This window comes from Neomonachus schauinslandi, chromosome 1 (genome assembly GCF_002201575.2).
Source record: "Neomonachus schauinslandi chromosome 1, ASM220157v2, whole genome shotgun sequence".
Classification (NCBI taxonomy): Eukaryota; Metazoa; Chordata; class Mammalia; order Carnivora; family Phocidae; genus Neomonachus; species Neomonachus schauinslandi.
The window spans coordinates 209555559-209579807 of record NC_058403.1 but is presented as its reverse complement, the minus strand read 5'-3'; the positions used below and the strand labels follow the sequence as shown (position 1 = coordinate 209579807).

Below are 24249 nucleotides of genomic sequence, written 5' to 3'. Positions count from 1 at the left end.
ACATCATTGGTTTTTGATGTAGTGTTCAATGATTCATTAGTGTAGAGTTTATTCTTAAGAAGTGTGTGATATCTGGGTCTCATTTTATCTTATTAAAAAATCCATCCTGGGGCACCTGGGTGGCTCAGTCGGTTAAGCGTCTGCCTTCGGCTCAGGTCATGATCTCAGGGTCCTGGGATCGAGCCCCGCATCGGGCTCCCTGCTCCACGGGAAGCCTGCTTCTCCCTCTCCCACTCCCCCTGCTTGTGTTCCCTCTCTCGCTGTGTCTCTCTCTGTCAAATAAATAAATAAAATCTTTAAAAAAAAAAATCCATCCTGAACCAGGATAAAGGGGAACCCCGTTCTAGAGAAGGGAAGGGTGCAGAAATGTAATGTGCATTTGTTATACTGTTTGAGACTATTTGGTTTTGCTGCAGAAGAAAGAAAATCCAATGGGATATATGAAATGCATAAGATGTGTTAAAATAGGTAAGTAGTTGGTGGGTAGAGCATATGTGTGTTAAACATAGAATAGAATGGAGATACCAACAGTAATATTCATGAAGCGATAAATATACACAAGGCACATAGGTGCTAAATGCTCATGGTAAATTAAATAAGAGGCATTTAATGCCCAAGATACACAATATAAACAAAACATACAAAGCACTTAAGATTTATGAGGTCTTGGGGTGCCTGGGTGGCTCAGTTGGTTAAGCAACTGCCTTTGGCTCAGGTCATGATCCTGGAGTCCCGGGATCGAGTCCCGCATCGGGCTCCCTGCTCAGCGAGGAGCCTGCTTCTCCCTCTGACCCTCCCCCCTCTCATGTACTCTCTCTCATTCTCGCTCTCTCAAATAAATAAATAAATCTTAAAAAAAAAAAAGATTTATGAGGTCTTAATTCAGTCACTCATTGATGATAACCATTCTGGCCCATATAACCCTCTACCCAAAACACACACCCATAGCCCGATATAACTCATAGACTAGTAGGCAAGTTGCAACTATTGGTTAAATGTACTTGTCCTGAGTCCTTCCAACAGAGAGAATAAGTGTGAGTCATTGGCTCAGGGTAACTTCTGTCTGTGGGTCCCTTTGCTTGAACCTCAACTCTGGTCCACCAGAGAGATGTGGCAGATCGATGCAGAACACATGAATATTGCACGTGCCAGGACTTAGATGGTGGGAGCTTTTTGCCTCACTTGTACCATTTCCTAAGGGTATATGCACCTGTCCTATCTCTTTCCTTGCTACTTGCTGTGTATTTTAAATTGATTAAACAAACCATGTGATCCAAGTATTGAAAGAACCACTTGTCCTTCCTTCAGTGGTTTGACATACCACCATCATACTCTAAAGCTCCATATGTACTTGGGTCTATTTCTGGACTTTGAGTCTATTTCACTAGCCTCTTTGTCAATTCATGTGCCAGCACTCATTTTATTGAGGCTTTAAAGTGTGTTTCAGTGTCTAATAAGATGAGTCCCCACTGCAGAGTTTTTCTGGCTATTCTTACATGCTTGTATCCACTGTCTTACTCCTTAAAGTCCGGCTAGATGTTTTTCACTAGGATTGTGTTGGATTTATAAATTCACTGGAGGAGAACTATCACCTTTATGATATTGAGTCATCTTATCCAAGAACAGATGCTTATGAATGATGGTGGGTACCCGAGACTCCCTGTGCAAGGGAAGATGGTATAGTTTGATGAGAATGAAAAATGATGTTTTCTCTTGATTTGCAGATATTGATGAGTGTAAGGTTGGGCTGGCAAAGTGCAAGAAGGAATCATACTGTGGAAATGAAATTGGAAGTTACTACTGCAGCTGTTTCTCAAATCGTATCTTGAACTGGCTGGCTAGGTTCATAAAATTTTATGATGAAGCATGTTATGGTAAGGATTTCCAAATACTCTCAACAATGAAGAAGGAGTGGTGGGGGGAGACTTTGAGACCTTCATTGATTTCAGGCCAGGGTAAAAGAGCAGAGATCTGTCCTGGCCCTGGTCCTGCATCCTACTATTGTCCCTGGTAATCTTTTCCCAGAAGGTACCACTCAAGCCTCCAGCACCAATCACCGTCCTTATGGGGCTGCCTTGCAAGAGTATGTCTCCTGTCTGGGTCTCTTTCCTGGTCTTCCAAAATGACATCTCAGATTTTCCGCTGGACTTCCCTACTTGTTTCTCCCTCTCTCACTTTAAATTCAATTTCTACATCTATTTATCTATCTATATACTAAACCCTATGAGTTCACACTGATACCTAAGATTCCCATCCAACACGAGGGCTCTTTCTAGCCTTCCCTCTTTTCTTATTTGTGGCTGCTTCTGTGGCATTGAGAACCTGGTTCTCAATGACCACAGCATGTTTACTTATTTGCTCATTCCTAGTATAATTCCATGTTTTGAGTTCAATAGTTTGGACTTAACTTCTGGCCCTACCACTTACCAGCTGACTTTTGGGTGGGTAATGACCTAACTTCTATACGCCTCACCTGTAAGTGGGAACAATAATAGCATCTACCATATGAGTTATGTATTGCTGCATAACAAATTACCCCAATGGTAGTGGCTTAAAACAACAATATTGTCTCACAGTCTCTGTAGGCCAGGAATCTACGTGTAATTTCCCTACATTCTCTGCTCCAGGGTTTCTCACAGCTACAGTCAAAGTGTTGGGTGGGGATGCAGTCTCATCTGAAGGCTCATCTAGGGGCAGATCTCCCTCCAAGCTCACTCACGTGGTTGCTGGAAGGATTCAGTTCTTTCAAAGCTACTGGACTGAAGGCCTCAGTTCCTTTCTGGTGGTTGGTGAGAGGCTGCCCTCAGTTCTTAGATATGTCAGCCTCTCCAGCTTGCTTTGTTGTAGTGAGCACATGAGAATATCCAGAAAGAGAGTGTGAACAAAATAGAAGTTGTAATCTTTTAGAACCCAGTCTCAGCAGTGACATCCTATCACTTTTGCTGTGTTCTATTCATTAGCAGTGAGTCACTGGGTCTGATCAGGGGGAGGAGGGTTCCAGGTGGCAAGGATCACTGAGAGTCACTTCAGAAACCTACTTACTTCATGTACTGGGTAGAATAGAATCTCCCCAAGTTCACGTACATCTGGAACCTGGGAATATGATCTTGTTTGGAAAGAAAGTCTTTGCAGATTTAATAAAATCAAGAGGCAGTCATACCAGATGAGGGTGGGCCCTCAATCCAATATGACTGGTGTCCTTATAAGAAGAGGGGAATTGGGTATAGAGACACACACACATACAGAGGGACATGCAAGGACAGACACAGAGGCTGAGGTTCTGCTGCCACCAGCCAAGGGACACCAAAGATTGCTTGCAACCACCAGAAACTAGGAGAAACAAAGAAGGATCTTCCTTAGAGCCTTCAGAGGGAGTGTGGTCCTACTAATAACCTTGATTTTGGACTTTTAGCCTCCAGAACCATGAGAAAATAAATTTCTATTGTTTTAAAGCCACCCAGTTTGTGGCACTTGGTTACAGCAGCCTTAGGAATCTAATATACCTCACCTACCCATTTTGATTATTAAGGTGTGTAAAATATTCAGTGCAGTGCTAGCCACCTAGGAAGGCTCAATAAATATTAGCTATTAAGCTACATAACCCTGTTCTAGAACCTTCTGTCTTTCTTTACATGAAATAGTGTGTATTAAGGCACTTTATATGCCATGTTGTGTAGACAACTGCAGGTATTATTACTACTTCTGTATTATTAACCCAGTTAACACCCACTCCTTCAGGAAGCCTCCTCTGCACCCTCCATATTCTAGGATTTCTCTTTGTGCTCCCAAGGTATCTTGTCCTATATATTAAAAACAGGTGGGACCCTTGTAATCACTTAATCATTTACTTGTCATTATTTACCTAGTGACTCTCCCACCAGACTGCAAACTCCACAAGGGAAGACCCTTTGTTTCTTTGTCAATTTACTTCCATAAGGTTTAGTATTGTTCCTGGCTTTTAGTAGGTGTGCAATAAATACTATTGACTTAATTATTGAACTGGAGGCCCCACCCTAATCCCCTTTTAAATTTCTACTGCAGAAGACATTTTGGACTTCTTGGAGGGAACTTGGGCAAGGATGGGAAGCATCAGAGAAAGACTCAACTCAATAGTGATTGGAAAGGGATGTGGGCCAGGCCTGTTACCTCCCACATTCCACTCAATGGCTACTTTTCTTTCCCAGGGGGCACCAGTGAGGAGACAACATTCTCAGGGAACATTCAGGTGAGTGAAGTGAAGCCTAGGTCTGGGAGACAGCTGGCTAGTCTTGCTATGTTATTCTCCTGCTCAAATAAGCACCATGGCTCCCTCTGCCTTTTAGGACACACCAGCTCTCACACAGGAATGATTGGTCCCTTCTCCCAGGGGACATCTGGCAATGCCTGGGGACATTTTTTGGTTGTCACAACTAGGGTGCTACTGGCATCTAGTGGGTAGACACCAAGGATGCTACTAAACATTTAGTTATGCCCGAGGACAGCCTCCCACATTATCTGGTCTCAAATGTCAATAGACACTGAGAAACCATGGGGAAGGTTTTTAGTGCCTCAGCTGTTGTTCAAAGACTGGCATCAAAAATCTAGAGCTTCACTCAACCTCTGTTACCACTTCCCATCCCCTGTCTTTCTCTGTAAGGCACTCTTAATGGGTTCCAGACACCTCATCCTTTAGGTCCTCATGTTCCCATAAATACAATGGAGTGAATGATACACCTTTCACAGGGCTGTGTGTGGTCAATGAGAAGATACATATCAGGTTGAGAGTGGAGAACCTACACCTTAATCAATGTTATTGTCTTCAGGGCTCACCCAACCACACACAAGTATATTCCTGCTTTCTCAAGTTTCAGGAAGAGCCTACCTAATTAGCTTTATTTCTTTGAAAGGAAATTCTGAGGAACAACAGAAACAAAGAGCACATTGCAAAAATGGCTACCCAAATATTTCAAAAAATGGAAGTGATCATATGGACTGAAGGTTTAGCTTCTCCAGGAAAGCATGATAATTCTACACTTGGTATAGGTAAGAAACATAGAGCACTTTCCTTATGACCAAAACATTTTATGAGGGTAATCTTTTGTCAGACCTTGTGTTTACATGTTTATGTGACATGGGGAATTCATTCAAGGGGTTCTTCCCAAATGCAGACCTGCTCCCAGGTGACTGTCCTTGGAAAACTTAAATGTTTAGCTTCTCTTGCTTAAAAACTTAGTTACCCCCTCACCAGGTACTCCAGTATACATTATTTAAAAAAATTTTTTTATCTTTAAATATTATATGTAAAAGCTGAGCTTGCCTACGCTGGTTGCAGCTCTAGGAAACGTGGCCATCCCCTCTCTTCTCCTGGGTTGCTGTGGCCAGTGGATGCTGCTTAGACCATTTTGACCATCTCATCCCCATCAGCCAGAGGTGTGGAAGGGAATGCCATCTGGTCTACCTTGCATACAGAAAAGGAAATCACCAGTAGGGGGCCTTTCAAAGAAGAGAGTTCTTCAACAAATTTCTTATGCATGAGAAGCGAGCAAAGCAGGACTCACTTTCTTAATGTTTCCAGTCTATGAAATCAAGAGGTGCAATGAGACAAGTGAGAAGACTGTTCTGGAAGCTGGAAATAACACTATGGATATCAACTGTACTGATGCTTTCAAAGGAACCATAGGAGGTACTGTGTTTGAGATGGATTCTCCTGACTTCCAAATCCTAGGCACTGTTGTCTCATTTCTAGGTGACTGGGCCAACTTACAAAGCCTTCAAGGCAGGGGGGACTCTACATGGGTTCCACTAACCAGGCAATTTGGGGGACACAGTTGGTGGGTACTTTGTGACATGCTGAGGTTCAAACAAGGATCCCTTGGCATGCTTCCTTAAAAGGAACAGGCTGATGCATGCTCTGTGTCCATGTGATGGTCTGAAAAGGCAGCACTTGAAAGTGGCAGATGATTGTTGCCTTGAACACTATTTCCCTTGAGAAGTGTTTTATGATCGCCCTATTTAAAATAGTCCCTAGCCTTTCTCTGTCCTATGAGTTGGCAAACTTTTTCTGTGAAAGGACCAGATAGTAATTTTTTTCTCAAGTTCTTATTTAAATTCCAGTTAGTTAACATACAGTGTAATGTTAGTTTCACGTATAGAAGTTAGTGATTCATCACTTACATACAACACCTAGTGCTCATCACAAGTGCCCTCCTTAATACCCACCACCCATTTAACCCATCCTTCCACCCACCTTCCCTCCAGGAACCCTCAGTTTGTTCTCTATAGTTAAGAGTCTGTTCTATGAGATGTGGTATATATATACAATGGAATATTATGCAGCCATCAAAAGGAATGAGATCTTGCCATTTGCAACAATGTGGATGGAACTGGAGGGTATTATGTTGAGTGAAATAAGTCAGACAGAGAAAGACATGTATCATATGATCTCACTGATATGAGGAATTCTTAATTGTAGGAAACAAACTGAGGGTTGCTGGAGTGGGGGGTAGGGTGGGAGGGATGGGGTGACTGGGTGATAGACACTGGGGAGGGTATGTGCTCTGGTAAGCGCTGTGAATTGTGCAAGACTGTTGAATCTCAGATCTGTACCTCTGAAACAAATAATGCAATATATGTTAAGAAAAAAAAAGAAGAAGAAGGTAGCAGGAGGGGAAGAATGAAGCGGGGGAAATCGGAGGTGTAGACGAACCATGAGAGACGATGGACTCTGAAAAACAAACTGAGGGTTCTAGAGGGGAGGGGGGTGGGAGGTTGGGTTAGCCTGGTGATGGGTATTGAGGAGGGCACATTCTGCATGGAGCACTGGGTGTTATGCACAAACAATGAATCACGGAACACTTCATCTAAAACTAATGCTGTAATGTATGGGGATTAACATAAGAATAATTAAAAAAAAAAAGTTAAAAAAAAAAGAGTCTGTTCTATGTTTGCCCTTCTTTTTTCTTTTTTCCCCTATGTTCATCTGTTTTGTTTCTTAAATTCCACATGTAAGTGAAATCATATGGTATTTGTCTTTCCCTGACAGATTTATTTCATTTAGCATAATACACTCTAGCTCCATCCATGTCATTGTAAAAGGTAATATTTCATTCTTTTTTATGGCTAGGTAATATTCCATTATAAATATATAATCCATCCCACATCTTACATCTTTATCCATTCATCAGTTGATGGATATTTGGGCTCTTTCCATAGTTTGACTAATGTTGATAATGCTGCTATGTGTGTATCTCTTCGAATCAGTATTTTTATATCCTTTGGGTAAATACATAGTAGTGCGATTGCTGGATCATAGGGTAGTTCTATTTTTAACTTTTTGAGGAAGCTCCATACTGTTTTCCACAATGGCTGCACCAGTTTGCATTCCCACCAACAGTGTAAGAGGGTTCCTCTTTCTCCGAATCCTTGCCAACATCTGTTGTTTCCTGTGTTGTTAATTTTAGCCATTCTGACAGGTGTGAGGTGATATCTCATCATGGTTTTGATTTGTATTTCCCTGATGATGAGTGATGTTGAACATCTTTTCATGTGTCTGTTAGTCATCTGTATGTCTTCTTTGGAAAAATGTCTATTCATGTCTTCTGCCCATTTTTCAACTGGATTATTTGTTTTCTGGATGTTGTGTTTTATAAGTTCTTTATAAAACTAACCCCTTATCAGATATGTCATTTGCAAATATCTTCTCCCATTCCAAAGTTTGCCTTTTAGTTTTGTTGATTGTTTCCTTCGCTGTGCAGAAGCTTTTTATTTTGAAGAAGTCCCAAGAGTTTATTTTTGCTTTTGTTTCCCTTGCCTTGCTTGGGGCAGACGATCTTTTTTTTTTTTTTAATGTTATGTTAGTCACCATACAGTGCATCATTAGTTTTTTATGTAGTGTTCCATAATTCATTGTTTGCATATAACACCCAGCACTCCATGCAATACATGCCCTCCTTAATACCCATCACTGGGCTGACCCATCCCCCCACGCTCCTCCCCTTTAAAACCCTCAGTTTGTTTCTTAGAGTCCATAGTCTCTCATGGTTCGTCTCCCTCTCCGATCCTCCCCCTTCATTTTTCCCTTCCTTCTCCTAATGTCCTCCATGCTATTCCTTATGTTCCACAAATAAGTGAAACCATATGATAATTGACTTTCTCTGCTTGACTTATTTCACTTAACACAATCTCCTCCAGTCCCATCCATGTTGATGTAAAAGTTGGGTATTCATCCTTTCTGATGGCTGAGTAATATTCCATTGTATATATGGACCACATCTTCTTTATTCATTCATCTGTTGAAGGACATCTTGGCTCTTTCCACAGTTTGGCTATTGTGGATATTGCTGCTATGAACATTGGGGTGCATGTTGGGCCAAATGATCTCTGTTATAACTACTCAACTATGACAATGTAGTGGGAGAGCAGCCATAGATGATTTGTAAATGAAGGGGCATGACTGTGTGCCAATAAAACTTTATATACAAAAACAGGTGGTAGGCTGGATTTGATTCTCAGGCCATAGTTTGCCACCCCTGCTTTATTCCACCATCTCATTTAAATTTCTGTACAGCATGTACACTATGCAATTTTTCTTAATTTATTTGTTGTCCATCTCTCCCACTATAATATCAGCTCTCTGATGGCAAGAACTTGGCCTGTTTTCATCACTGTTGTATTGCAATGCCTAGAACACTGTCTGGCACACACTGGATGCTCAATAAATATTTGATGAAAGAGTGAATAAATACATTAATGAAAGAGTGCATGAAAAATATCCCAAAGAGAAAGACCTGATCCTCTGGAGAGAGTGAAATACCTGCTGTATTTTCTCCAGAAAATTCCCATCTACTGATTAATCTTCACTCCTTATTGTGAGCTGTCAGATGGAGAAGGCAGAGGGAAAAGATCTACAAATGAGTTGGTTTTTAAAATGGAGTAAGTAATAATATAGGTGGAAAGTGGCTTTGGCTAAAACTGGGATGGTGGCCCATGAATAACTGCAGTTTAAGAAATACTACATCATGCTATAGAGCATCATATGTGAATTTACCTTCTGTGAATTAAATTATTCTTGCATGAGAAGGGGAGGGAAAGAGGATAGGAGGGAAACAGAAAGACAGAGAGGGAAGGAGAATGAGAGAATGAATTAAAAGAATGTGTCATCCTGCATACCTTCCCATACCTTTCTAAATTAGATACCCCAGAGTGAGCTTGAAATGGAAGATGGGTTCCTGTCTCACATTGAGGTCTTTCATCCATTTTGAGTTTATCTTTGTGTATGGTGTTAGAGAATGGTTGAGTTTCATTCTTCTGCATGTGGCTGCCCAATTTCCCAGCGCCATTTATTGAGGAGACTGTCTTTTTTCCATTGCATGTTTTTTCCTGCTTTGTCGAAGATTATTTGACCATAGAGTTGAGGGTCCATATGTGGGCTCTCTATTCTGTTCCATTGGTCTATATGTCTGTTTTTGTGCCAGTACCATGCTGTCTTGTTGATCACTGCTTTATAATATAGCTTGAAATCGGGCAACGTGATGCCCCCAGCTTTGTTTTTCTTTTTCAACATTTCCTTGGTGATTCGGGGTCTTTTCTGATTCCATACAAATTTTAGGATTGTTTGTTCCAGCACTTTAAAAAATCCTAGAAGAGAACATAGGCAATAACCTCTTTGACATCAGCTACAGCAACTTCTTTCAAGATACATCTCCAAAAGCTAGTGAAACAAAACCAAAAATGAACTTTTGGGATTTCATCAAGATAAAAAGCTTCTGCACAGCAAAGGAAACAGTCAACAAAACAAGAGGCAACTCACAGAATGGGAGAAGATATTTGCAAATGACACTACAGATAAAGGGCTGGTATCCAAGATCTATAAAGAACTTCTCAAACTCAACACCCAAAAAACAAAGAATCAAGTCAAGAAATGGGCAGAAGACATGAACAGACATTTCTCTGAAGAAGACATACAAATGGCTAACAGACACATGATCATTATCATTATCATTAGCCATCAGGGAAATTCAAATCAAAACCACATTGAGATACCACCTTCTACCAGTTAGAATGGCAAAAATGGACAGGGAAAGAAACAACAAATGTTGGAGAGGTTGTGGAGAAAGGGGAACCCTCTTACACTGTTGGTGGGAATGCAATTGGTACAACCACTTTGGAAAACAGTGTGGAGGTTCCTCAAAAAACTAAAAATAGAGCTACCCTATGACCCAGCAATTGCACTCCTGGGTATTTACCCCAAAGACACAGATGTAGTGAAAAGAAGGGCCATATGCACCCCAGCAATAGCCACAATAGCCAAACTGTGGAAAGAGCTGAGATGTCCTTCAACAGATGAATGGATAAAGATGTGGTAAATATATACAATGGAATATTACTCAGTCATCAGAAGGGATGAATACCCAACTTTTACATCAACATGGATGGGACTGGAGGAGATTATGCTAAGTGGAGAAAGTCAATTATCATATGGTTTCACTTATTTGTGGAACATAAGGAATAGCATAGAGGACATTAGGAGAAGGAAAGGAAAAATGGGGGGGGGGGAATTGGAGGGAGAGATGAACCATGAGAGACTATGGACTCTGAGGAACAAACAGGGTTTTAGAGGGGAGGGGTGAGGGGGGATTGGTTAGCCCAGTGATGGGTATTGAGGAGGGCACGTACTGCATGGAGCACTGGGTGTTATACAAAAACAATGAATCAAGGATCACTACATCAAAAACTAATGATGTATTATATGGTGACTAACATAATAAAATTAAAAAAAAAACTAATGATATATTGTATGTTGACTAACATAACATAATAAAAGAAAAGAAAATATAAAATAAAATAAAATAAAAAATAAATAAAATGGAAGATGGGAATGTGTGGTTTCCTCATTCTACCAGTTCCACCTGCTCTTTTGAGGACAAACATCTTGCCTCATGGCTCTGATTTTGATGTCTAAGGGCTCATATATATTTTTTAATTCATTAATGGATATTTTGCATACATATCTCTTATAATGTGTCGTACACTATGTATGTATTACATGTACAAAATGCTGTACCCCAAACCACACATAATGTGTTGATGTAGCAACATAAGGGATTTCCAAGGGCGATTTTGACTATACATAATATTTGCTTTATGACTCTCACACAAGACACTAGCATACTGATATCCTATAATACAGATGTCCTCTAAAGTGATTTCTGTTTTCTCAGATAGAAGTGCAGTTGCGCTTATCACTTATCAGTCTCTTTGGGATATTCCGAATGGATCCTTTTTTAATGATGGAAGAGGGACACAGGAAATGAAACTGAACTCTCGTGTCGTGAGTGGCACCATTAGTACAAAGAAAAAAGTGTATCTGTCTGAACCTGTGTTCCTGACCTTCCAACATATTCAGGTGAGCAAAATCCAGAGCTGGTTCTCTGTGCATTACCTCAAAGAGGTGTGTTATGACGGGTCCTGCCAAGAAACTGAATCCAACTCTGCTCATTCAGAGTTAACAGAACCAACAAGAAATGTTGAGGCACCCAGAGATTGCCACCAGGGGAAGCTATTATCACATTTAAGCCTAAAAAGGTAATAGGGGGATGAGCATTGTTGAGCCCAGTGAGAGCTGGAGACATGCAGGAGGGTTGCCCTGCTGGAGATGGAGATATTCTGAAGCAGAAGTGTCTGGAAGAAACACCTGACTTCCTCCTCCTCTCATCTAAGGACTTCTCACCAGTTCCTCTCATTCATTGTCCCAGTGACAAGGAGCCTGGGTAAAGCAGTTCATAAGGGTCAATCCCTGGGGCTCTGAGATGACCAGAGAAGGGCAGAATAAAGGAAGAATAAACCCCACAGAAGGTGTGTTCATATGAAACTCTTCCCCACAAGTGTTCTAGATAATGGGATTTTCCCATTCCAGTTTCTAATGCAATGCATCCATGACTAACCTATAAAATTAAAATAATAAAACCAGAAAGAGCCCCACTTTCTTGCTATTTTCTTTTCAGCCTGCTGGTGCAAGAACAAAACATTTCTGTGTCTACTGGAAAGGATCAGAGGAGGGGGGCACCTGGTCGACAGAGGGCTGCTATCATGTGGACAGCAACGATTCACACACCAAATGCAAGTGCTTCCACCTTTCCAGCTTTGCTGTCCTCATGGCTCTTGTTCCCAAGGTACCAAGATTCATGCTCCCTTCCTGGTATCTGATTGTGTCCAACAAACTGTGAGATTGTCCTCTCCATGTCTTAGAAAAAGACTGAGATAAGAAGTCAAGTGGAAGTAGTTTACTTGAGAGGTAATTCCAGGAAGCACCAATAAGGGGCTGGGAAATGAAACAATAAAAAACAAAAGTTAATGCAGAGAGCATTATCAAGCCACTCACTACTTTGGGCATCTGGAATTTAATTCCCTCTAGGGTACTCTGGGAATCAGTGTAGGAGATGCATCTGAGTCATCCTAACTGAACTGCAAGAGAGCTAGGCTATCTATACACCACCTCCTCTCAGGCATTGGTTGAAAGCTGCATGGGGGTGGGGGTCATTAATTCTGGCATGTCCATGGGCATGGGCAGAGTAAGCTCAAGCTAGCAGAGAAAGCTCTCAAACATTGGAAAGTTGGGTTGTCAGCCCCTACAGTTGTGGGGTCTAAGATGATCTGGAATCAAACATCCATTACTCTGCAAGAGACAGTTACAAATGGTCAGATGGGAAAGAAGGCAACTGACTGTCACCAATGAAAAAGTATGGGTCCTTGAACTTCCCAGATCCCAACCACATCTAGGATCAGTCAGATTTAAAGAAATTTACCTAACTTCTTCCCCTATTTCTTTTAAGCTCTCAATTACTGAATATTTACTGTATGACAATCACTATATTACACATTTAAATGCATTGGCCTCATTTTATTCATTCAACAAATTTGCATATGACTGCCTACTATATGTCAGATGCTGTTCTAGGCATTGAGGATACAGCAGAGAACAAAACAGATAAACAAATTCCAACCTTCATGGAGATGACTTTGGAGAGCTATGTTGTCCAATAGGATCACCAACCACATATGGCTACTGAGCACTTGAAACGTGGCTAGTGTGGCTGAGAACCAACTTTTTTATTTTATTTCATTTTAATTTATTTAAACTAAGAAGCAGTGTGAAATATTTTTCCATTAAATACCACTTCATTCGTAGGATTTCACTTTTATCATTGAAAATAAAAGCATCTGAATTCAGATGTGTTGTAAGCATAAAATACACCCTGGATTTCAAGGGCTTAATATGGAAAAAAGTATCAAATATCTCACTAATAATTGTTTTACATTGATTGTAATTTGAACTGATTGCATTTTTGTTACATTGATTATATTATATTCAATACATTGGACTGATAATATTTTGAACATATACTATTAAATTAATTTGACCTGATTCTTTTCACATTTTAAAAGATACGGCTACTAGAAAATTTTAAATTCCACATGTGGCTCACATATTTCTTTTGGACAGCACCAGGCTAGTGGTTTTGGTTTTTAATAGCCTTGTGTGGTGAATGATATTAGTGCACCCATTTTGAAGATGAGAACATCAAATCTCAGAGAGGTTAAGTCAGTAATTTAAGGGACTGAACTTGGAAGCCCATCAGACTCTCCATCAGAAACATAACTGCAGAATTGGAAACTATAATGAATTCTTCATTTGGTGGCTCATAGGTGGATCCTGTGTTGACCATGATCACCTATGTGGGGCTGAGCCTCTCTCTGCTGTGCCTCCTCCTGGCAGCCCTCACCTTCGTCCTGTGCCGACCCATCCAGAACACCAGCACCTCCCTCCACCTGCAGCTCTCCATCTGCCTCTTCCTGGCCCACCTGCTCTTCCTTATAGGGATTAATCAAACTGAGCCTAAGGTAGGTAATTTAACCAAATCACCTTCTTGTCATAATCAAATCTAGCCATCTTGTCTTGAGGAAGGATGGGGAGAAGGCAAGAGTCAGCAGTAATGGTAACAACATGGATGGAGCTAGAGGGTATTATGCTAAGCATAATAAGTCAGAGAAAAAAAATACCATATGATTTCACTCATATGTGTAATTTAAGAAATAAAACAGATGAACATAGGGGAAGGGAAGGAAAAATAAAATAAGATAAAAACGGGGACAAACCATAGTGACTTTTTTTATTTTTATTTTATTATGTTATGTTAATCACCATACATTACATCATTAGCTTTTCATGCAGTGTTCCATGATTCATTGTTTGCGTATAACACCCAATGCTCCATTCAATACGTGCCCTATTTAATACCCATCACCAGGCTAACCCATCCCCCCACCCCCCTCCCCTCTAAAACTCTGTTTGTTTCTCAGAGTCCATAGTCTCTCATGTTTGTCTCCCCCTCCAATTTCCCCCCCTTCATTTTTCCCTTCCTACTATCTTCTTCTTCTTTTTTTTTTTAACATATATTATTTGTTTCAGAGGTACAGGTTTGTGATTCAACAATCTTACACAATTCACAGAACTGACCATAGCACATACCCTCCGCAATGTCTATCACCCAGCCACCCCATTCCTCCCACCCCCCACCACTCCAGCAACCCTCAGTTTGTTTCCTGAGATTAAGAATTCCTCATATCAGTGAGGTCATACGATACATGTCTTTCTCTGATTGACTTATTTTGCTCAGCATAATACCCTCCATTTCCATCCACGTCGTTGCAAATGGCAAGATTTCATTCCTTTTGATGGCTGCATAATATTCCATTGTATATATAGACCACATCTTCTTTATCCATTCATCTGTTGATGGACATCTCGGCTCTTTCCATAGTTTGGCTATTGTGGACATTGCTGCTGTAAACATCAGGGTGCACATACCCCTTCGGATCATTACATTTGTATCTTTGGGGTAAATACCCAGTAGTGCAATTGCTGGGTCATATGGTAGCTCTATTTTCAACTTTTGAGGAACCTCCATACTGTTTTGCAGAGTGGCTGCACCAGCTTGCATTCCCACCAACAGAGTAGGGGGGTTCCCCTTTCTCCGCATCCTTGCCAACATCTGTCATTTCCTGACTTGTTAATTTTAGCCATTCTGACTGGTGTGAGGTGATATCTCATTGAGGTTTTGATTTGGATTTCCCTGATGCCGAGCGATGTTGAGCACTTTTTCATGTGTCTGTTGGCCATTTGGATGTCTTCTTTGGAAAAATGTCTGTTCATGTCTTCTGCCCATTTCTTGACTGGATCATTTGTTCTTTGGGTATTGAGTTTGAGAAGTTCTTTATAGATTTTGGATACTAGCCCTTAATCTGATATGTCATTTGCAAATATCTTCTCCCATTCTGTCGGTAGTCTTTTGGTTTTGTTGACTGTTTCTTTTGCTGTGCAAAAGCTTTTTATCTTGATGAAGTCCCAATAGTTCATTTTGCCCTTGCTTCCCTTGCCTTTGGTGATGTTTCTCAGAAGAAGTTGCTGCGGCTAAGGTTGAAGAGATTGCTGCCTGTGTTCTCCTTTAGGATTTTGATGGACTCCTGTCTCGTATTTAGGTCCTTCAACCATTTGAGTCTATTTTTGTGTGTGGTATAAGGAAATGGTCCAGTTTCATTCTTCTGCATGGGGCTGTCCAATTTTCCAAACACCATTTGTTGAAGAGACTGTCTTTTTTCCATTGGACATTCTTTCCTGCTTTGTCAAAGATTAGCTGACCATAGAGTTGAGGGTCCATTTCTGGGCTCTCTATTCTGTTCCATTGATCTATGTGTCTGTTTTTGTGACAGTACCATACTGTCTTGATGATTACAGCTTTGTAATAGAGCTTGAAATCTGGAATTGTGATGCCTCCAGCTTTGCTTTTCTTTTTCAACATTCCTCTGGCTATTCGAGGTCTTTTCTGGTTCCATACAAATTTTAGGATTATTTGTTCCACTTCCTTGAAAAAAATTGATGGTATTTTGATAGGGATTGCGTTGAATGTGTAGATTGCTCTAGGTAGCATTGACATCTTCACAATATTTGTTTTTCCAATCCATGAGCATGGAATGTTTTTCTATTTCTTTGTGTCTTCCTCAATTTCTTTCATGAGTATTTTATAGTTTTCTGAGTACAGATTCTTTGCCTCTTTGGTTAGATTTGTTCCTAGGTATCTTATGGCTTTGGGTGCAATTGTAAATGGGACCGACTCCTTCATTTCTCTTTCTTCTGTCTTGTTGGTGTGGAGGAATGCCACTGATTTCTGTGCACTGATTTTATATCATGAAATTTTACTGAATTCCTGTATGAGTTCTAGCAGTTTTGGGGTGGAGTCTTTTGGGTTTTCCACATAAAGTATCATATCATCTGCAGAGAGTGAGAGTTTGACTTCTTCTTTGCCGATGTGGATGCCTTTGATTTCTTTTTGTTGTCTGATTGCTGTGGCTAGGACGTCTAATACTATGTTGAATAGCAGTGGTGATAGCAGACATTCCTGCCATGTTCCCTACCTTAGGTGGAAAGCTCTCAGTTTTTCCCCATTGAGAATGATATTCGCTGTGGGTTTTTCATGGATGGATTTTATGAACTTGAGGAATATTCCCTCTATCCCTATACTCTGAAGAGTTTTAATCAGGAAAGGATGCTGTATTTTGTCAAATGCTTTTTCTGCATCATATGGTTGGGATGGACCATATGGTTCTTCTCCCTCCTCTTATTAATGTGATCTATCACACTGATTGATTTGTGAATGTTGAACCACCCTTGCATCCTGGGGATAAATCCCACTTGGTCGTGGTGGATGATCCTTTTAATGTATTGTTGGATCCTATTAGCTAGGATTTTGTTGAGGATTTTGGAATCCATATTTATCAGGGATATCAGTCTGAAATTCTCCTTTTTGATGGGGTCTTTGCCTGGTTTGGGGATTAAGGTAATGCTGGCCTCACAGAATGAGTTTGGAAGTTTTCCTTCTGTTTCTATTTTTTGAAACAGCTTCAGTAGAATAGGTTTATTTCTTCTTTGAATGTTTGGTAGAATTGCCCAGGGAATCCATCAGGCCCTGGACTCTTGTTTTTTGGGAGGTTTTTGATCACTGCTTCAATCTCGTTACTGGTTATTGGCCTATTCAGGTTGTCAATTTCTTCCTATTTCAGTCTTGGCAGTTTATAGGTTTCCAGGAAGGCATCCATTTCATCCAGATTGCTCAGCTTATTGGCATATAGTCGCTGATAATAATTTCTAATAATTGTTTCTATTTAGGTCTCCTACTCCTTTGCCATCTTGCTCCTTCCTATTTTTTATTTTTTTAAGTCATCACATTTTTATTATGTTCAGTTAGCCACCATATAGTACATTTTTTTATGTAGTGTTTATATAGTACATTAGTTTTTTATGTAGTGTTCAATGATGTAATTGCGTATAACACCCAGTGCTCATCACAACTTGTGCCCTCCTTAATACCCATCACCCGGCTATCCCATTCCCCCACTCCCTCCCCTCTGAAATCCTCAGTTTGTTTCCCAGAGTCCATAGTTTCTCATGGTTTATCTCCCTCTCTGATTTCCCCCCCTTCAGTTTTCCCTCCCTTCCCCTATTGTCTTCCATGCTATTCCTTATGTTCCACATATGAGTGAAACCATATGGTAATTGTCTTTCTCTGCTTGACTTATTTCACTTAGCATAATCCCCTCCAGTTCCATCCATGTTAATGCAAATGGTAAGTATTCATCCTGTCTGATGGCTGAGTAATATTCCATTGTATATATGGACCATATCTTCTTTACCCATTCATCTGTTGAAGGGCATCTCAGCTTCTTCCACAGTTTGGCTATTGTGGAATTGCTGCTATGAACATTGGGGTGTACGTGCCCCTTCTTTTCACTACACCTGTATCTTTGTGTTAAATAACTAGTAGTGCAATTGCTGAGTCATAGGGTAGCTCTATTTTTAACTTCTTTAGGAACCGCTACACTGTTTTCCAAAGTGGCTGTACCAGCTTGCATTCCCACAAACAACGTAAGAGGGTTCTCCTATCTCCACATCCTCGCCAACATTTTTTGTTTCCTACCTTGTTAATTTTTGCCATTCTAACTGGTATAAGGTGGTATCTCATTGCGATTTTAATTTGAATTTCTCTGATGGTTAGTTATGTTGAACATTTTTTCATGTGTCTGTTAGCCATTTGTATGTCTTCTTCAGAGAAGTGTCTGTTCGTGTCTTCTGCCCATTTTTGAATGGATTATTTGTTTTTTGGGTGTTGAGTTTGAAAAGTTCTTTATAGATCTTGGATACCGGCCCTTTATCTACAGTGTCATTTGCAAATATCTCCTCCTAGTCCGTGGGTTGCCTCTTTGTTTTGTTGACTGTTTCCTTTGCTGTGCAGAAGTTTTTATCTCAATGAAGTCCCAAAAGTTCCTTTTCCCTTTTGTTTCCCTTGCCTTTGGAGATGTGTCTTGAAATAATTTGCTATGGCTGATGTGAAAGAGGTTACTGCCTATGTTATCCTCTAGGATTTTGATAGATTCCTGTCTCACATTGAGGTCTTTCATCCATTTAGAGTTTATCTTTGTATACGGTGTAAGAGAATGGTCCAGTTTCATTCTTCTGTATGTAGCTCTCCAATTTTCCCAGCACCATTTATTGAAGAGGCTGTCTTTTTTTCCATTGGATATTCTTTTCTGCTTTGTCAAAGATTAGTTGACCATAACATTGAGGGTTCATTTCTGGGTTCTCTATTCTGTTCCATTGGTCTATATGTCTGTTTTTGTGCCAATACCATGCTGTCTTGGTGATCACAGCTTTGTTTTAAAGATTTATTTATTTATTTTGAGAGAAAAAGAGAGAGAGAGATTGAGAGAGAGAGAAAGAGCTAGCAGGGGGAGGGGCAGGGGGAGAGGGAGATGGAGAATCCCAAGCTGACTCCCTGCTGAGTGCAGAGCCCCACAACCCTGAGATCATGACTTGAGCCAAAATCAAGAGTTGGTTGCTCAATCATCTTATCCACCCAGCACCCCAAGAGACTCTTAACTATAGGAAACAAATTGAGGGTTACTGGAGGGGAGGTGGGAGGGACAGGGTAATTGGGTGATGGGCAATAAGGAGAGCACTTGATGTAATGAGCACTGGGTGTTATATGCAACTGATAAATCTCTAAATTCTACCCCTTAAACTAAAAATATACTATATATTAACTAAATTAAATTTAAATTTTTAAAATTTTTAAATAAATAAAAAAATTTAAAAATAGAGTCAACAGTGATGGTGTTAGGGGAAAAAGCAAGTTTCGATTTCAACTCTCTTCATCTGTAACTCTGAATAAAACCTGTACTTTTTGAGAAGCCATTTAGCAAGCTGACTGAGAGTCATACTGATGGCATTAGGTAAGGTAACAGTAGTTCCTGTAACAAATAAACTCCAAAATGTCATTGACTAAGCACAAGAGTGGTTAATATCCCCCTTCTGTATTAGTGGAGGATGGACAAACAGGTTTGAAAGGAGTCTATCCTCCAACTTCAGGCTTATGGAAGCTCTTCTGCCTTGTATGCACAGCTTTCAAGGTCATCCAAGAGTCCTTTCCATTTTTGTTAACTGAAAAGAAAAAAGAACGTGGCAGAGTCCCATGAGGGAGGTTTATATGGGCCATCTTAGAAAGTGGTGCACATCACATCCCTTCACGTTCTACTGGCTATAAATCAGTGAAGTGGTCCCACCTGAGAGCAAGGGGAGCAAGGGGAGCAGGGAGATGTAGATGAAGCCTCATCCTAGTGACAAGTCTATAGTCTGGAATCAGGGGTAGAGGGAGTTTTGAATTCTGGGTGGACAGTGGCTTTGCTACACAAGTGATATTAGCTTTTGTCTCCATTATGATCACAGTCATCATCATAGCCAGGAAGAATTGGAACTAACTGTTTTCCAAAGTTCCTTTTAACCCTAAAAGTCTACTATATCACAGCCAGAAGGTTGTGAAAGCACTATTTTTCTCCCCTGGGAGACAATACATTGCTATGGTTAAGAGGAAGTATAGTCTCTGGAGACAGTTTGGGTTTCAAATCCATTTCTATTTTTTACTAGCTATGTGATCTTGGGTGAGATTTACCTTTTGGTCCCCAGTTTCCTCATTAGGAAATGGGCAAGGTTGGCAAGTACAGTGCTGACACTGATTCTGGCCCACCCTCTGTTTCTGTTAAAAAAAAAAATCTGTTTTATAAAACAGTCTGTTTTGTTTATTGGAACCACAGCCACCAATGGCAGAGATGGATGTCCCAGCTCAAGCAGAGGGCAAATTCTCCCTTCCTCCATCTAAGTTTTTCTTAGACCCTCAGGTGGATTGAATGATGATGCCCTCATTGGTGAGGGTGATCTTTACTTAGTCTACCAACTCAAATGCTAATCGCTTCCTGTAAAACCCTCACAGACACACCCAGAAATGATGTTTTACATGTTATCTGGACATTCCTTATCAGTCGAGTTGACACATAAAATTAAGCATCAAACCCACCCAAAGGGCAAGGGCCATGGAATATTCATCTACCAACTCTTGTCTGTCATGAATCTGAGGACTGTTCCCATGGCATTCATTCCTTGGTATTTCTAGCCCGCTCCATATGTGGTGTAAGCAAGGGACATTGAGAGCCCCCCCAAAATGTGTTGCCCCCAGGCAAAATGTCACAGGTGTTAGAATTGAAAATGTAGGCCAACATCCAGGAAATGCTAAGTGCTGCGGACATGATCAGGCACAGACCACATTCCGAACTCTTGTCTCCCCTCCAGGTGCTGTGCTCCATCGTTGCAGGGGTGCTGCACTACCTCTACCTGGCCTCCTTCACCTGGATGTTCCTTGAAGGGCTGCACCTCATCCTCACCGTTAGGAATCTCAAGGTGGCCAACTACACCAGTGCAGGCAAATTCAAGAAGTTCATGTACCCTTTAGGCTATGGGATTCCAGCTCTCATTGTGGCTGTGTCTGCAATAGTAGGACCCCAAAATTATGGATCACATACTCAGTAAGCATGATGTGTGCCTTTATGGTGGAAGTGGCGTCTGTGGCTGTTATATGATCTGAACTCAAAAAACATTTCAGTCCATTTCCTGTTATGAATTATACTTCACAAAACCAGTCCCATTTTAAGCCAGAATTCTATTTTCTTTTAGAAGTTCCTAGAGGAATGCTTCTCAGCATCTTTGGAGTTGGATCGTTTTGAGACTTTTGGTGAAATCTAGGGCTTATTTCCCCAAACAAGGAAATATACCTTTCAGACAAATGTACTTACACATAAAATTTTGAACACAACTTCAGGACATTAGGGACAAAAAAGTATACTCAGAAAATTCAGGGACAGAAAAGCCCACCTCTGGCCTCTGTGTTCTGGAGGATTCTGGAAGAGCTTGAGATTCATCCCAAAATGTAAAGAGTAACAACAATAGCAACAAATCTTGAAGGCCTGTGATGCATCAGAGATAGTGCATATCATGTCTCATTCTCCCCGTGATCCTGTGGGGTCAGCACGGTTCATCATCCATACTCAGGACATCTGGGTCCTAGCGCATCTAAGAAACTTTCTTAAGGTCTCAGCTAAAAAGAGAATAAGTCAGAATTCCTCACTAAAGGAATTGCTGCCTCACTAAAGAAGTTTGCAAAGCTCTGCAAAGTTAGTTGAAGACGTTAGTATTTTGGCAATGGGGCTTCGGTTAGGGAGTAGGCATGCATGTGCTAAAACAACATGATGAAGGCGTCTCTCTTGAAGAAAAAAAGATGTCCTGTCTCCAGCCTGAACCCTATGTCCTGCTAGAATGATTCTGGAGATCTCATGGTAGCGTAGATCAAGGGTTGACAAACTTTCTATAAAGGGCCAAATGGTAAATGTTTTTGTCTCTGAGGGCCATATGATCTTTGTGGCAATTACTCAATGTTGCCCTTGTGGTGGGAGAGCAGCCAATTCATAGACCATATATAAATGGATGGGTGTGGTTATGTTTCAATAAAGCTTTATTTACAAAAACAAGGGGTGGACTGGATTTGGACTGTGGGTCATCATTTGTAAAACTTGGAAGAGAACTTAAGTGTCAGAGCTTTTCTGCTCACTGAGTGTTGGCGATTGCTTGTTACATTTACTAGTTTTATGCTGCCAGGTCTTTGTTCAGGATAATTTATACTATCTTTGCCAACATAAGGCATGATTTAATAAAAAGTATTTGGGCAACAGTGTACTTGATACATGGAAAATATTTAGTGTTGGTAGGTATTCTTGTAGTTAAATTACTACTTTTACTCTCTTTCTGATAGCAATCATTATTTGGGGGCACTATTTATTGAACCTTACCTCTTTGCCAGGAACCATACTCAAAAACTACATACACATTATTTCATTTGATCTTTCCTACAAGATCTATCTATATGGGGAAAACTGAAAAAGTCTGATGAAAAAAATCAAAGAAGATTCAAATAAATGGAGAGATAGTCCATGTTCATGGATAGGAAGATTCAGTATTGTCAAGAAGTCAGTCAGTTCCTCCCAAATTGATCTATAGATTCAATGCATTCACAATAACAATCTCAGAAAATTATTTTGTAGATATTGATAAACTGATTCTAATGTTTATATAGAGAAGTAAAAGATCCTAAGTAGCTAACACAATATTGAAGGAGAGGAATGAAGTCAGAGGACTGACCCTACCTGACTTCAAAACTTGGCATATAGCCACTGTAATCATGTAATCTTTTCAATACTTCCATTTGCCCCCACTTTACACTTGAGGAAACTGAGGCTTAGAGCATACAGCTTGTGTCAGGTGAGGACCCATGTCTGATGGCACTAAAATCTAGGTTCTGAATGAAATGGTTCCCAGCACTGGTTGGATCTTGCTACAGGAGTCTGAATTCAAACTCTCTGCCCTCTGAGAAATAGGCAGCTCATGCATACCCTTCTCTCAACAGCTGCTGGCTCAAGCTCAATAAAGGGTTCATCTGGAGTTTCATGGGGCCAGTGGCAGTCATTATCTTGGTAAGTGACTAGTGATAGTTATTTATGGGTGTGTCTGCCCTGGGTTGGCCTAGCATGGAGTGCATTTCTTGCTGTGAAAATGGAAATGAAGTGAAGATAAGAAAATATAGCCTAATGTGATTAACTCCTCTTCCTAGAAATACTGTCTTCATATGTCTTTCCCTTGCTCCCTTACGGATTACTAAGGGAGCTGTGATATAATATAACTCTCTGCTGGGAATTCTTGTAAAAACCTATGTTTGTTCATTCAACAAACATTTAGCAAGTATCTACTCTGCACAGAGTGACATGTTCTCCTGTTTGCCAACAACTTTCTGATCACATCCATTGTCCTGGTATAGACATTAATAGTAATCTTTCACTTTCAAGGGATCTTGGTTTGAATGATACATTATATAGTCACCCTAATCAAGCACCAAGTGCCCCAGGTCCATATACACACAATGTGCTGTATAAAATACCAGAGCATAACATCCTATGAAGCCAGTATCTTTTGGAAAAAGATACTTAGGTCCACCTCAAATTGGGTTTCATGACATGGTCTCAAAATAAAATTCCAAGTCAATATTTCATTCTGTGTCCACAGATAAACTTGGTGTTGTACTTCCAAATTCTGTGGATTTTGAGAAGCACACTTTCCTCCCTCAATAAAGAAGTTTCTACCATTCAGGACACCAGGTAAGAAGGTCCCAGAATCAGTGGTATCCACAGATTTTTCCTACAAGGCTACTTTTCTTTCTACCTGGGAAAGAAAAACCTATACAAAAATCTGATATAAAATTTCATGGTACTGGATAAAGGGTGTGTGCAGTACAACTTCTAGAAGTAAAAACTATAATTTTCAGGTAGCTTAATGTACTCCTTGATCTCTTTATTCAAAAATATTCATTGGGTTTCTCCTTTGTGTAGCAAACTCTTCATCTGAAATTCATGCCAAGAGTATCAACATTATCCTCCCTCCCCCACCCTGCTAGTCCAACCACTTCTGGACTCCATTATCCTTGGTTGTAGACACTCAGTTCTTACTGTGCTGATCTAAATTATTAAAAATAACGATAAGAACAACTAACATTAACTAGGAACTTAGTAGATGTTTGGAGTTTACCAATATTCTTTTACTGAATGCTCATAACTTCAATCTATGTGGTGGGCACAACTACCATCCCCCCATTGATAAGAGGAGCAAGTGCTTATTTTACCCAAGCATGGGCAAAAATTTGCATTGGTGAGTCATGTGGACAAAACTTAAAGGAATATCTTTCCAATTTCAGACCCTGGCTTTGATCTCATCTACTTATCAAACCGAGC

General features: G+C 40.4%; 1 protein-coding gene across 1 annotated transcript in view; it reads left to right on the top strand.

The window, feature by feature from the left end:
* The window catches only part of LOC110593914 (adhesion G protein-coupled receptor E4-like), a 45445-nt gene that overhangs the window by 8987 nt on the left and 12209 nt on the right, over positions 1-24249 (top strand). Inside the window, exons 4-13 of the mRNA XM_021705360.1 lie at positions 1725-1874; positions 4185-4225; positions 4887-5022; positions 5555-5662; positions 11199-11383; positions 11982-12149; positions 13684-13878; positions 20711-20943; positions 22875-22941; positions 23528-23619. Coding sequence (XP_021561035.1) covers positions 1725-1874; positions 4185-4225; positions 4887-5022; positions 5555-5662; positions 11199-11383; positions 11982-12149; positions 13684-13878; positions 20711-20943; positions 22875-22941; positions 23528-23619 — 1375 coding nt within the window. The remainder of the gene's footprint in view (positions 1-1724; positions 1875-4184; positions 4226-4886; positions 5023-5554; positions 5663-11198; positions 11384-11981; positions 12150-13683; positions 13879-20710; positions 20944-22874; positions 22942-23527; positions 23620-24249) is intronic.